The sequence below is a fragment of the Hipposideros armiger genome, unplaced genomic scaffold, assembly GCF_001890085.2.
Source record: "Hipposideros armiger isolate ML-2016 unplaced genomic scaffold, ASM189008v1 scaffold_563, whole genome shotgun sequence".
Taxonomy (NCBI): Eukaryota; Metazoa; Chordata; class Mammalia; order Chiroptera; family Hipposideridae; genus Hipposideros; species Hipposideros armiger.
The window spans coordinates 869,920-880,954 of record NW_017731913.1 but is presented as its reverse complement, the minus strand read 5'-3'; the positions used below and the strand labels follow the sequence as shown (position 1 = coordinate 880,954).

General features: G+C 36.1%; 1 protein-coding gene across 1 annotated transcript in view; it reads left to right on the top strand.

The window, feature by feature from the left end:
• SLC30A7 (solute carrier family 30 member 7) overlaps window positions 1-10,794 on the top strand; it is a 56,559-nt gene extending 45,765 nt beyond the window's left edge. The window contains exon 9 of the mRNA XM_019623819.1: window positions 10,621-10,794. Within this exon, the coding sequence (XP_019479364.1) occupies window positions 10,621-10,765 (145 nt within the window). The 3' untranslated portion in view covers window positions 10,766-10,794. The remainder of the gene's footprint in view (window positions 1-10,620) is intronic.
• The last annotated feature ends 241 nt before the right edge of the window (window positions 10,795-11,035 follow it).

Here is an 11,035-nt window from a genome sequence, read left to right as displayed (position 1 = left end):
CCAGGGAGATATAACAATCATAAATATGTAGCCTCCTAACATTAGAACACCCAAATATATGAGGAAAGGAAGGGAGAAACAGATAACACAGCACCTTGTTCAGTTTTTCGCAAATAAAGACAGGTCCTTCTATGAACGAGGAATTATAAAGCTCACTGAAAGATGGCAAAAGATTATCGAACAAAACAGTCAATATATCATTGATTGAGCTTTGTTCTTTATATAAATAAATGACCTTTGAAAAACATAGACAAAATACGTCATGACTTTTCCAATAACACAATAGAGCATCAAAATTGACAAACCCTTAGCTAGAACAGCTGAGAAACTAAAACTATAATACAAAACACAGAAGCTAAGTGATAATTTGATTTTGGTAGTTTTAATAAACATTTCTTGCCATCTAATCTGGCTTTTCTAAACAAAGTCCTGTTTCTTCACTTGTATACATTTTTTAAATGCAGGTTTCCTTAAAGTAAGAATAATATGAATTTATTCTTGCCCAATCTTCTCTCAAACTATTTGTATATCTTATGGAGCACTTTGCCCTCTTACTTCATTGATTCCATTATCTCTTTCCATTCTCTACCTCTTGTCAGGATATTACTGTGAATCCCATTCATTTTTCTTCTTTATTTGCACCTTTTTTTTTTATGGATACATAATACAAGGTATGACAAAGTTTGCGAACTTGTTGCAACGATGTTGCTAACCTTTTTTTATATCAGAGGGATTATTATGAATTTGTACCAACTGGACAAACAATTAACAAAGTTTACTATTTGAAAGTGCTGAAAAAACTGCGTGAAAAAGTTAGACGACCTGAACTTTTTGCCAACAATTCATGGCTCTTGCATTGCTACAATGCACCAGCTTACACAGCACTGTCTCTGAGAGAGTTTTTAGCCAGTAAACAAATAACTGTATTGGAACACCCTCCCTTACTCTCCTGATCTGGCCTCCAATGACTTCTTTCTTTACCCAAAGATAAAGGAAATATTGAAAGGAAGACATTTTGATGACATTGAAGACATCAAGGGTAATACGATGACAGCTCTGATGGCCATTCCAGAAAAAGAGTTCCCAAATTGCTCTGAAGGGTGGACTAGGCACTGGCATCAGTGCATAGCTTCCCAAGGGGGGTACTTCGAAGGTGACCATAGTGATATTCAGCAATGAGACATGTAGCACTTTTTCTAGAATGAGTTCGCAAACTTAATTGGCAGACCTTGTAGATAATTTATTTTTTACTAATATTGTTGATGTGATTTTAGTTTCTTATTCATGAGAATGAAGAAAACAGCTTTTTGGGGCAGCCAGTAAGCTCAGTTGGTTAGAGCACAGTGCTCATAACACCGAGGTTGCCAGTTCAATCCCTCCATGGGCCACTGAGCTGCACCCTCCACAACTAGATTGAAGCAACTACTTGACTTGGAGCCGATGGATCCTGGAAAAACACACTGTTCCCCAATTTTAAAAAAAAAAGAAAGAAAAGAAAAGAAAATAGCTTTTCTTGGGACAATAAATTGCACATCAAGAACTGGGAATACTGCTTGCTCTTGCCCGAGTATAATGCTTTCTCACTTGTGCTTTAACAGAGGATGAGATACTTTTGCTTCTGTTTATTAGAGATTCTTTTTTGGGAGTGACTAAGTTGATGGGCTTTTTACATTTTGCTATTTAGCTATTATGTCAAACAAGAGGTGTCCTATATTTTCATAATATTCCAGTAGTGTTTGCAATTTTAAAATATATTCAGAACACATATGTCAAGTGCTTATTGTATTCAAACCACTGTGCTGGGGACTAGGAATAAAATGAATATGACAATGGCGTAGGATCAGCCCCTGCACAACACTTCCTCCACTGTAGTCACAGCCAGTCCTCACAGCCTATCATCCCAAGGGTCAGTCCCTCCCACTGACGTGCAGACAGCAACCAAGGCTAAACTACAAGAGGAGAGCACGCACAGTCCACACAGGGGACACACCCAGAGCAGGTGACCAGGGAGGCTGAGCCACTGGGCTCCACTGTACTACATAAGGCCACTCTACTAAGTCTGGGAGACATAAAAACAAAGACAGGGAGGCAGCCAAAATGGGGAGACAAAGAAACATGTCCCAAATGAAAGAACAGAACAAAGCTCTAGAAAAAGTACTAAACAAAATAGAGACAAGCAATGTACCAGACACAAAGTTCCAAACACTGGTTATAAGGATGTTCAGTGATGTGAGTGAGAACACCAACAAAGAGATAAGAAACATAATAATGGAGATAGAAAACATGAAAAGAACCAGTCAGAAATGAAGAATACAATAACTGAAATAAAGAATACATTATAGGGAATCAACAATAAGTTAGATGAAGCAGCAATAGAAGTTAAGGTAGCAGAAAATACCCAATCAGAACAGCAAAAAGAAAAAAAATCCAAAAAATTAAGGATTGTTTAAGGGGTCTCTGGTACAATATCAAGTGTACCATCATAGGAATACCAGAAGGAGAAGAGAGGGAGCAAGGAATTGAAAACCTATTTGGAGAAATAATGACAGACAACTTCCCTAACCTGGCAAAGGAAATAGACATACAAGCCCAGGAAGCCCAAACAAGATGAATACAAAGAGGCCCACACCACATACATCATAATTAAAATGCCAAAGGTAAAAGACAAAGAGAGAACCTTAAAAGCAGCAAGAGATAGGCATCTAATTACTTACAAGGGGGCTCCCAGAAGACTGTGAGCTGATTTCTCAACAGAAACTTTTTAGGTCAAGAAGGGACTGGCATGAAATATTCAAAGTGATAATAAGCAAGGACCTACAACCAGGATCACTCTACCCAGCAAAGCTATCAATTAGAATAGAAGGACAGATAAAGAGCTTCCCAGACAATAAAAAGCTAAAGGAGTTCATCACCACCAAATCAGTATTACAAGAAATGTTGGAGTGACTTATTTAAGAGGAAAAAGAAAAAAAAAAGTTAAAAAATATGAATAATAAATGGCAGTAACTACATAGCTTTCAAGAGCTATTTTAAATGTAAGTGGATTAAATGCTTCAATAAAAAGATAGGGTGGCTGAATAGATAAGAAAACAAGACCCTTACATATGCTGCCTATAAGAGAGTTCAGATCAAAAGACACATGCAGATTGAAAGTAAAGGGATAGAAAAAGATACTACATGAAAATAGGAACAAAAAAGCTGGAGTAACAATACTTCTACCTTTAAAACAAAGGCTATAACAAGAGACTAAGAAAGACCCTGTCATTCCCACTTCTGGGTATTTAGCTGAAGAAACCCTCTTCGTAGTCATCTTGTTTGGGACTGTAGGCATCCTGGGCTTGTATGTCTATTTCCTTTGCCAGGTTAGGGAAGTTTTCTGTCATTATTTCTCCATATAGGTTTTCAATTCCTTGCTCCCTCTCTTCGCCTTTTGGTATCCCTATGATGGCTCTGCTTCGAAGAGAAATGTGCATCCATATGTTCACTGCAGCATTGTTTACAATAGCCTGATGTGGAGGCAGCCTGGGTGTCCCTGAATGGATAAAGAAGAGGTGGTACATATATACAGATCTTGCCATCTGCAACAATATCGATGGACCTAGAGGGTATTGTGCTGAGTGGAGTACATGAGACAGACAAATGCCATATGATTTTGCTTATATGTGGAATCTAAAGAACAAAATAAAAGAACAGACAAAACAAAAACTCATAGATACAGAGAACATTTTTATGGTTGCCAGGTGGGCAGTGGGTTAGGGGGCTGAGTAAAAAGGAGGAAGAGACTAAGAAGTACAAACTGGTAGTTACAAAATAGTCATGGGGATGTAGGGTACAGCATAAGGAATATAGTCAATAACATGGTAATAACTATGTATGGTTTCAGATCGGTACTAGATTTGTTGGGGTGATCACTTGTAAGTTATATAAATGTCTAATCACTATGTTGTATACCTGAAACTAATATTGTATGTCAACTGTAATTGAAAAATAAAAAAATTATTTGAAAAAAAAAAATGACTTGATCCCTGATTCCTGAGGACTTAATCATGATGAGACACTGCAGTGTAGTGTAGCGCAGAGAGCTTTAACCTTGGAATTATAACACCCAGCTCTGCCTCTTTCTAGTAGCATACAACAAAGAAGTCGTCCTAATCTCTCTGAGACCGTTTTCTCTTCTGTCAAGTGAGAGCGTTGGCTTAAATGATCTCTTAGGATCTTGCCTACATCTGTGATGCCAACATTCCAAGGTTACTTAAGGTTATTGTAAGGATCAGATTAGAAAAAAATGTATGAAAGCACTTTAAAAACTATTAAGTGTTGTGTAAACAAAGACGTTACGAATTATTTACTAATTTTGACATTATTTACTAATGTTTTCGGTCCAAAGAACAGATGTATTAAGTGTTATAACTAAGTTCCAGAAGTTTAAAGAAAAGGGAGACCTTTTCATGACTTAGCCTCCAAGTTCTAAGGTATTTTAGGGTATCTTATTCTCATTGAGTAAAGTAGGTACCCTGTAAATATGCACTGATTTAAACCATAGGTTTTGCGAACTCAGTATAATTGTAAGGTAAACCACAATCCCTGTGGTTTTGGGCTATGTGTTCTATATTAGTCTTACGAAATTCTGGGTTAATAGGTAATTGTTCACTACTCCGGAATAATTGTATTTATGCAAATATGACTGCATATTTACAGCTTGCCGTGGGACCACCATGTCTAACTGTAGAATACATAATTTTGGATCAATTTCCTTTGATTTTTTTGTTTACTAAACACTTTGGAGTATATGACATGTACCAGACCTGGAAATTTATGCATTCTTTTTAAAGTACAGCTAGCTATCTTTCCCTATGTTGGTAGATTATAAGAACCATTGGTAATATTCAGGAGGCCTTACCCCTTAAGCCAATTCAAAAAGTTGGATCAGTAATTATGTTTCAATTATTAATAGATATTTACTTTCAAATCTAAAAAATAGTTTCAGCTCTGAAATTTTTTATTGTTAAGCATGATTATCACTAGTCTGATGTTCTTCAACAAGTTTTCCTTTTCCTTTGTTTTGTTTGTTTATAACTGCTACCTAGTTTATTACTGTTGACATGGTGAGACTTTCACTAAAGGTGCTTTTGAAGTAAGATTTGATATATTTTCTTTTGCAACGTTACTGGCAATGAAGAATAATAACTTGCTTATTTAATCTGCTGGCACTTAAGCTTTTACATTTAAACTTATGTTTATGATTGTATGATTATAAATTTGAATTACCTTCAGCTTTTGAAGAATAAAATCATTGCCCTGTTTTACTGGTAAACTCTTACAGCTAATGACTCATTCCTTTTTATATATGCTAGGAAAATGGTATTTCATTGTTAAAGCTAGGGTTGAGTTAGTCAACCAGAAGTCAATCTCTTATTGTTTCCAGATGCTTACATTTTGGGTTTGGATGCAGCTCTAAGCCTTAGCTCAGTCAGGAATTTGCTATGCTTGTCTTTTTCCCCATATCCTTTCATTATGGCTACATAGATCCATGCTAAAATCTGTTTTATGATTCCTCATTACAACAGTTAATCAAAAAAATATGGACACAAACTCCTGAGCTAAACACAATTTTAAAAGGAAAAAATAGAGTTTCTACAGGTTTCTTTTACATTTTTATGACCTTTGAAATTATTATAGAAATTGATTTTTGTTCTAAATTGCATATTATCATGTGATTTAGTAAGCACCTTTCTTCCCACTTCAGTTTCATGGCCTAGTTATAGCTTCTACAGCTGCAATTCTTACATTATTTTTAAATTATTATTGGAGAAAATTAGTATGATGCATCCGTGTGCTGTGGTGAAATGCTTGCTACTGTTGAATTTTATTAAAATTCTATCTAAACAGGCAACATTCCAAACTTTATAGTATAGCAAAATCAGTACCTCAATTGACCCTTACTAAAAAAGCACATTCTCTCTATATTATTCCCTTATATTAGTTGTGATGTCTTTTATTTAGTTATTTTAAAATAAATGTTTGCTTCTAACATTAATCTTATTGAAATGTTTCTCCGCTTTATGGTTCTTGAATTGAGTGGTAAAATGAGTGATCTCTAAATCCCCTGTTAGTTCTAATAGTGCATTATCTGTGGTCCTGGAACTTTTTCACTAATTCTAGAAACTAAGGGCCACATGTGAGTGAATTTTAGGAGAAAAAGGAAAGTACTAGTTGTTTTTTACAAAGGTGGTAGCAGGGAGTAGCATACTTTGGGTGGCAGCACATAGGGAATATACATGTAAAAATTTGTACAAAGCTTTGGATAAATGTGTAGATGGCTGTCCTGGGTCACTTATTAAGAGACTGTACTAAGGGAATGTTCTCAGTGTTTTCTGACTGAGCTCAAGATTATTATAGATTGGATTCAACCATCTCTTACTTATTGTGCTTTAGCTTTTGGGGGGAAAAATTAGACTATCCCTAGGTATTCTGAAACAATAAATATTGTAAAAGTTGTTTGCAAAAAGGTATTTTATACCTATTGCTTAAGTAATAGCATTGCTCATATTGTATGCCTTCTGTTACAATAGAGTCCATGTTCTCTTTTATTCCCTTTTTCCCCACTTACCTTTATTTTTAAAGGTATATTTTAAAAGTAAGTTATCAACATACTAATAAAGAAAACCGTTCACCAAAGTCTGTGGGAACGTCTGTGGATAAAGGCATAATCTACAATTGTTTTGAAACTTCGTGTGCCTTCTTCCCGATGATGGGCCCTGAATAACTGTTTGTTGCCTAATTTCCATTGAACTCACTATAGGCTTTTTCAATAATTATGAAATCCTTTGAAATAAGGTATTGTGTGTTACTGATCTTGTTATTTTCGGTGCCTAACATATGCTTGGCACATGGTAAGCATCACAATAAACGTTTTTTGACTTGAACATTTCAAAATCGAATTTGGAGCCAAAAGACCTGGTCTTAATATTCTAGTTTTCTCATCACTAGCTGTGTTCTTAGGCAAGTTACTTGGGTGCTCTAGGCCTCCATTTCCACAGCTCCACAGTAAGGTTCTATCTGGTTCTAGAAAATCTGGTGCCAAGCAAAGCATATAGTAGTGCTCAATAATTGCTTATTTGTGTTGATTGCTTAATACATTCATTTGCAACATTACCTAATTAATGATGGAGTAAATCATTTTGCCAAGTATTTCTCATCTCATTTGATGACTATTTTAGTATGTAAAAACAACATTATTTTCTTTCATTTCCAAATATATTCTCTCTCTAATATTCCTTGTAGTTTGACCATTTTTTCTTATTGAATGAAAAATATATTAAAGATGGAAGGTATTGCCTAGATATTTGTTTAATCCATGCCCCCATTTTGTGGGTGTGAAAACTGATGCTCTGCAAAGTTATACAATTTGTCCAAAGCTACTAATAACAAAATCAGAACCCAAGTATCATGATTTCCATGTGAGTGCATTTTCCACCTCAGCTGTCTCTAGACATTATTAGCAGTTCTTGGGATAAAGATTGGAGAAGAAATTATCAAAATAGCTAAATTTGAGGCATATGGACAAACCCCCACTTTTTTCATATTCTCAAACAGATATTCTAGGGGAACCATTTTTGTGCCTCATTTTCTGAGAAGCAGAGTAAGGAAATTAGGAAAACATAAAAATTATGTTAGGTATATGAAAACATTCTGTGACTGATCCTCTCTTTTTCCTGAGAAATGAAGATGGAGAGAGGAAAGAAAAATGTCATAATGGTTGAATTGTACCTTATTAGTGCCCTATTATACCATCATTTTTGTCTTTTTTATAAACACAGGGAGTCCTCACCTATTGAATAACAGCACAGTAGATAGAAACAGACACTAATCTTCAGGTTGGATAGAGGAATAACTATTATTCTTTCACTGTCAAAATCCTTAATCCTACTTCCAGTTGCTTTCCACCCATTCTTTCCTCTAACCTTACCATAGGTATCACAGGTTTTTTTTAATAGGAGCACAGAGAGCACATTTCATACAGTTTGGGATCAGGAAATATGGCCTAAAAGGGGTGACACTCGAGATTTTAAAGAAAAAATAGAAGCCAGACTGAAGGGCAGTTTAGGGATATTCTAGGAAGAGATTACAGCATGAGCCAAAACATGAAAGGAAAAAACAGCGGAAGATAAAGTACAAGTAATTTTATGTTTAGAGAGCTTAAAATGTGAATTAAGGATGATAGAAGGTGAATCTAGAGGGGGCCAGATCCAAAAATATACCATGTTTAAGAGCTCATACTTAATTCCCTAGGCCGTAGGGAGCTTTTAACAGATTTTTTTTAATGGGGAAGGGAGAGGGTCAAATATTGGTTTTAGATTAGTCTAATAGCTGTATAAAGAGCACTTGTATTAGTTATCTATATAACAATCTAGTGGCTGAAATAACATACATTGTTAGCTCTTAGTTAACCTTGGTTCAGGAACCTGGGCATGGCTCACTGCTGGCTCAGGGTCTCTCACAGGCAGCAGTCACGGTGTCAGTCTAACAAGGCTCATTTGGGGGAGAATCAGTTCACTGAAGTGGTTGTTGACAGTATCCTGTTTCTTTTGGGCTGTTAGATTGAGGGTCTCAGTTCCTTTCCAGAGGCCTTGCCCTGGGCCTCTCCACAGGACAGCTCACAACATGGCAGCTCTGAGCGAGCAAATAAGAGAGCAGGAGAGGAAGGTGAAGGAAATGGGGGCCGAGTCTTTTAACCTAATCTTAGAAGTGGCATCGTGTCACTTTTGCCGTACTCTTCATTAGCAGCGAGTGACTGTCTGGCCCAGCCACGCTCAGTGGGAGAGGATTACATGAAAGCATGACTGTTAGGGAGTTTGGGGTCACTGGGATCCATCTTTGAGGCTGCCGATCACAGTGGACTTGAGGAAACAAGACTAGAGGCAAAGGGACCCCTTAGGAGGCTATTACAGTGATACAAGTGAAGATATAGAGATTATTGTCGAAATGTGTAATAGAAAGAAGGGGAGAGGATGGAGTCAAGAAATATTTAGGATGTTAAATCATGAGAACTTGGTGGTTTAGAGCATGGGGGTTTTAAGGGAGAAGAAGGAATTGAGGATGGTGTGTGATTATTCTTTGCTCGTAAATCACTATCTGAAGAATATTTTCACTTGACTGTGACTTAAACTATCAACATTGAGCTTTTCATCTCCACTACTGCTATCCCCTTCATACTTTTAATCTTCTAGGCTTGTCCTTGTTGGTTCACTGTTTCTTCACTATATTGTTATACAGCACTGTTTCTCTCAGTATTTGTTTAATTTTCCTATTTGTTTCTTCCTATTGTTACCGTCCTTATCACTGTTCACTTCAAGTGTGGGAACCCTCTCCTGATTCTTCCCTGTGGCCTTTTCCTGTCTTTAATCTGTATTCTAAAACATCTGATACCTATATATCTATCATTCACTTAACCAACAGGTATTGATTGTGGGCTCACTTTCTGACCAGCACTTTACTAGGTCTCCTTGGGACTATAATAGTGAACAAGACAAGCATTGCCTCTATTCCTTTGGGTCTTCGTTAATCTCTTTCCTTTTCATCTGTCAGAAATACCACCAATCTTTTAAGTTATACTTCAACTTCTACCTTCCTTGAAAGGTGTAGTTCCTTTTACCTCTGTCTCCTACAGCTATACTCAGGCTTTTACTTCGGAAGTTTTGAGATTCTACAAGTTTAAAGAGAGCACTGGCTTAAGCTCTAAGTGCACTGAAGCTGCCTCTGGCCTCCCTCTCAGTCTACTTCAAGGAGTAGAGCAGTGCCTCACCTCTCTGACTCATTGGAATCACCTGGAAAGCTCTTTAAAAACGTAGATGCCTCGACCTTCCCTCAGAGATTCTGATTCAGTAAATCAGAAATGAAAACAAGACTCGAAGGTGAATTTGATGTGTAGCTAGTTAAGAGAATTATTGCATTAGAGACACCCTCACCATTACATTATGAATTGTTTTTGTGCATTTAATCACCTAAATTGGCTGAAGCAGTAATTTCCAAATTCTGGTTGAGACTTCTCTATATCAATACATACAGACTTTGGGGCCCTGTCACTAGATATGCTGATTCACCAGATCTGTGGTTAAATCCAGCACCCATATTTTTTAAATAATGAAAGAAGACTGCCATGCAATTGGGTTGGAAAAATGTTGGACAAATGGACTAATATATATCATATTAAATTTTTTTTGTATTTTTCTTAATGGTATTATTCACATAAATGCAGGTAAATATTTGATAAATGTTAAAGACCAGTTGCCCTTATATGCTTTATAGAGTACCTTGGAAGATCCTGGCAATTTGAAGTTACATTTGAAATAACAATTGAATGACTGCTATGTTTAGATTTTAAGATGCTCCAATACTATTCAGTACTATAAGTTTAGTTTTTCATACATTGATACATTTTATCTAGCTCTTTTATTTTAGATAACTTACTGATCATATGAAAAATCGAGAACAATGACTAGATTTTTTTCCTTCATATTATTTAGCTAAATCTTACTATATGTAGTCTACTATTGGGAGGTATATTACTACTTTCTTACAGGATGGGATTGTTAAAAAATTTGTTGTCTTTCTTTTTAGTGTTATTCCTCTTTTAAGAGAGTCTGTTGGAATATTAATGCAGAGAACTCCTCCCCTGTTGGAAAATACTCTGCCTCAGTGCTATCAGAGGGTAAGTTTCAAAGCTTCCAAACCATTGGATTTTATGTTGCTTCCAAGCTGTTAGGGTTTTTAACTTTTATAAATATGGGTAGCATGTGTGTGTAATTTTGTATTTCTTCCAAGACTGAATGCTGACCATGAGTGCCATTTATACAAACCAGAATAAAATCATTGGAAAATATTGAACTTTACTAAACAAAATGTGGTAGAAATTGTCCTTGTGTAGAAATTGAGCAGCTCTTTTCAAGTATAGATGCGAATAGCAGATATTAGCATTTATTCAACATATATTTTTTGGGCTCCCACTTTGTGCCAGATACTCTTCTAAGGTATT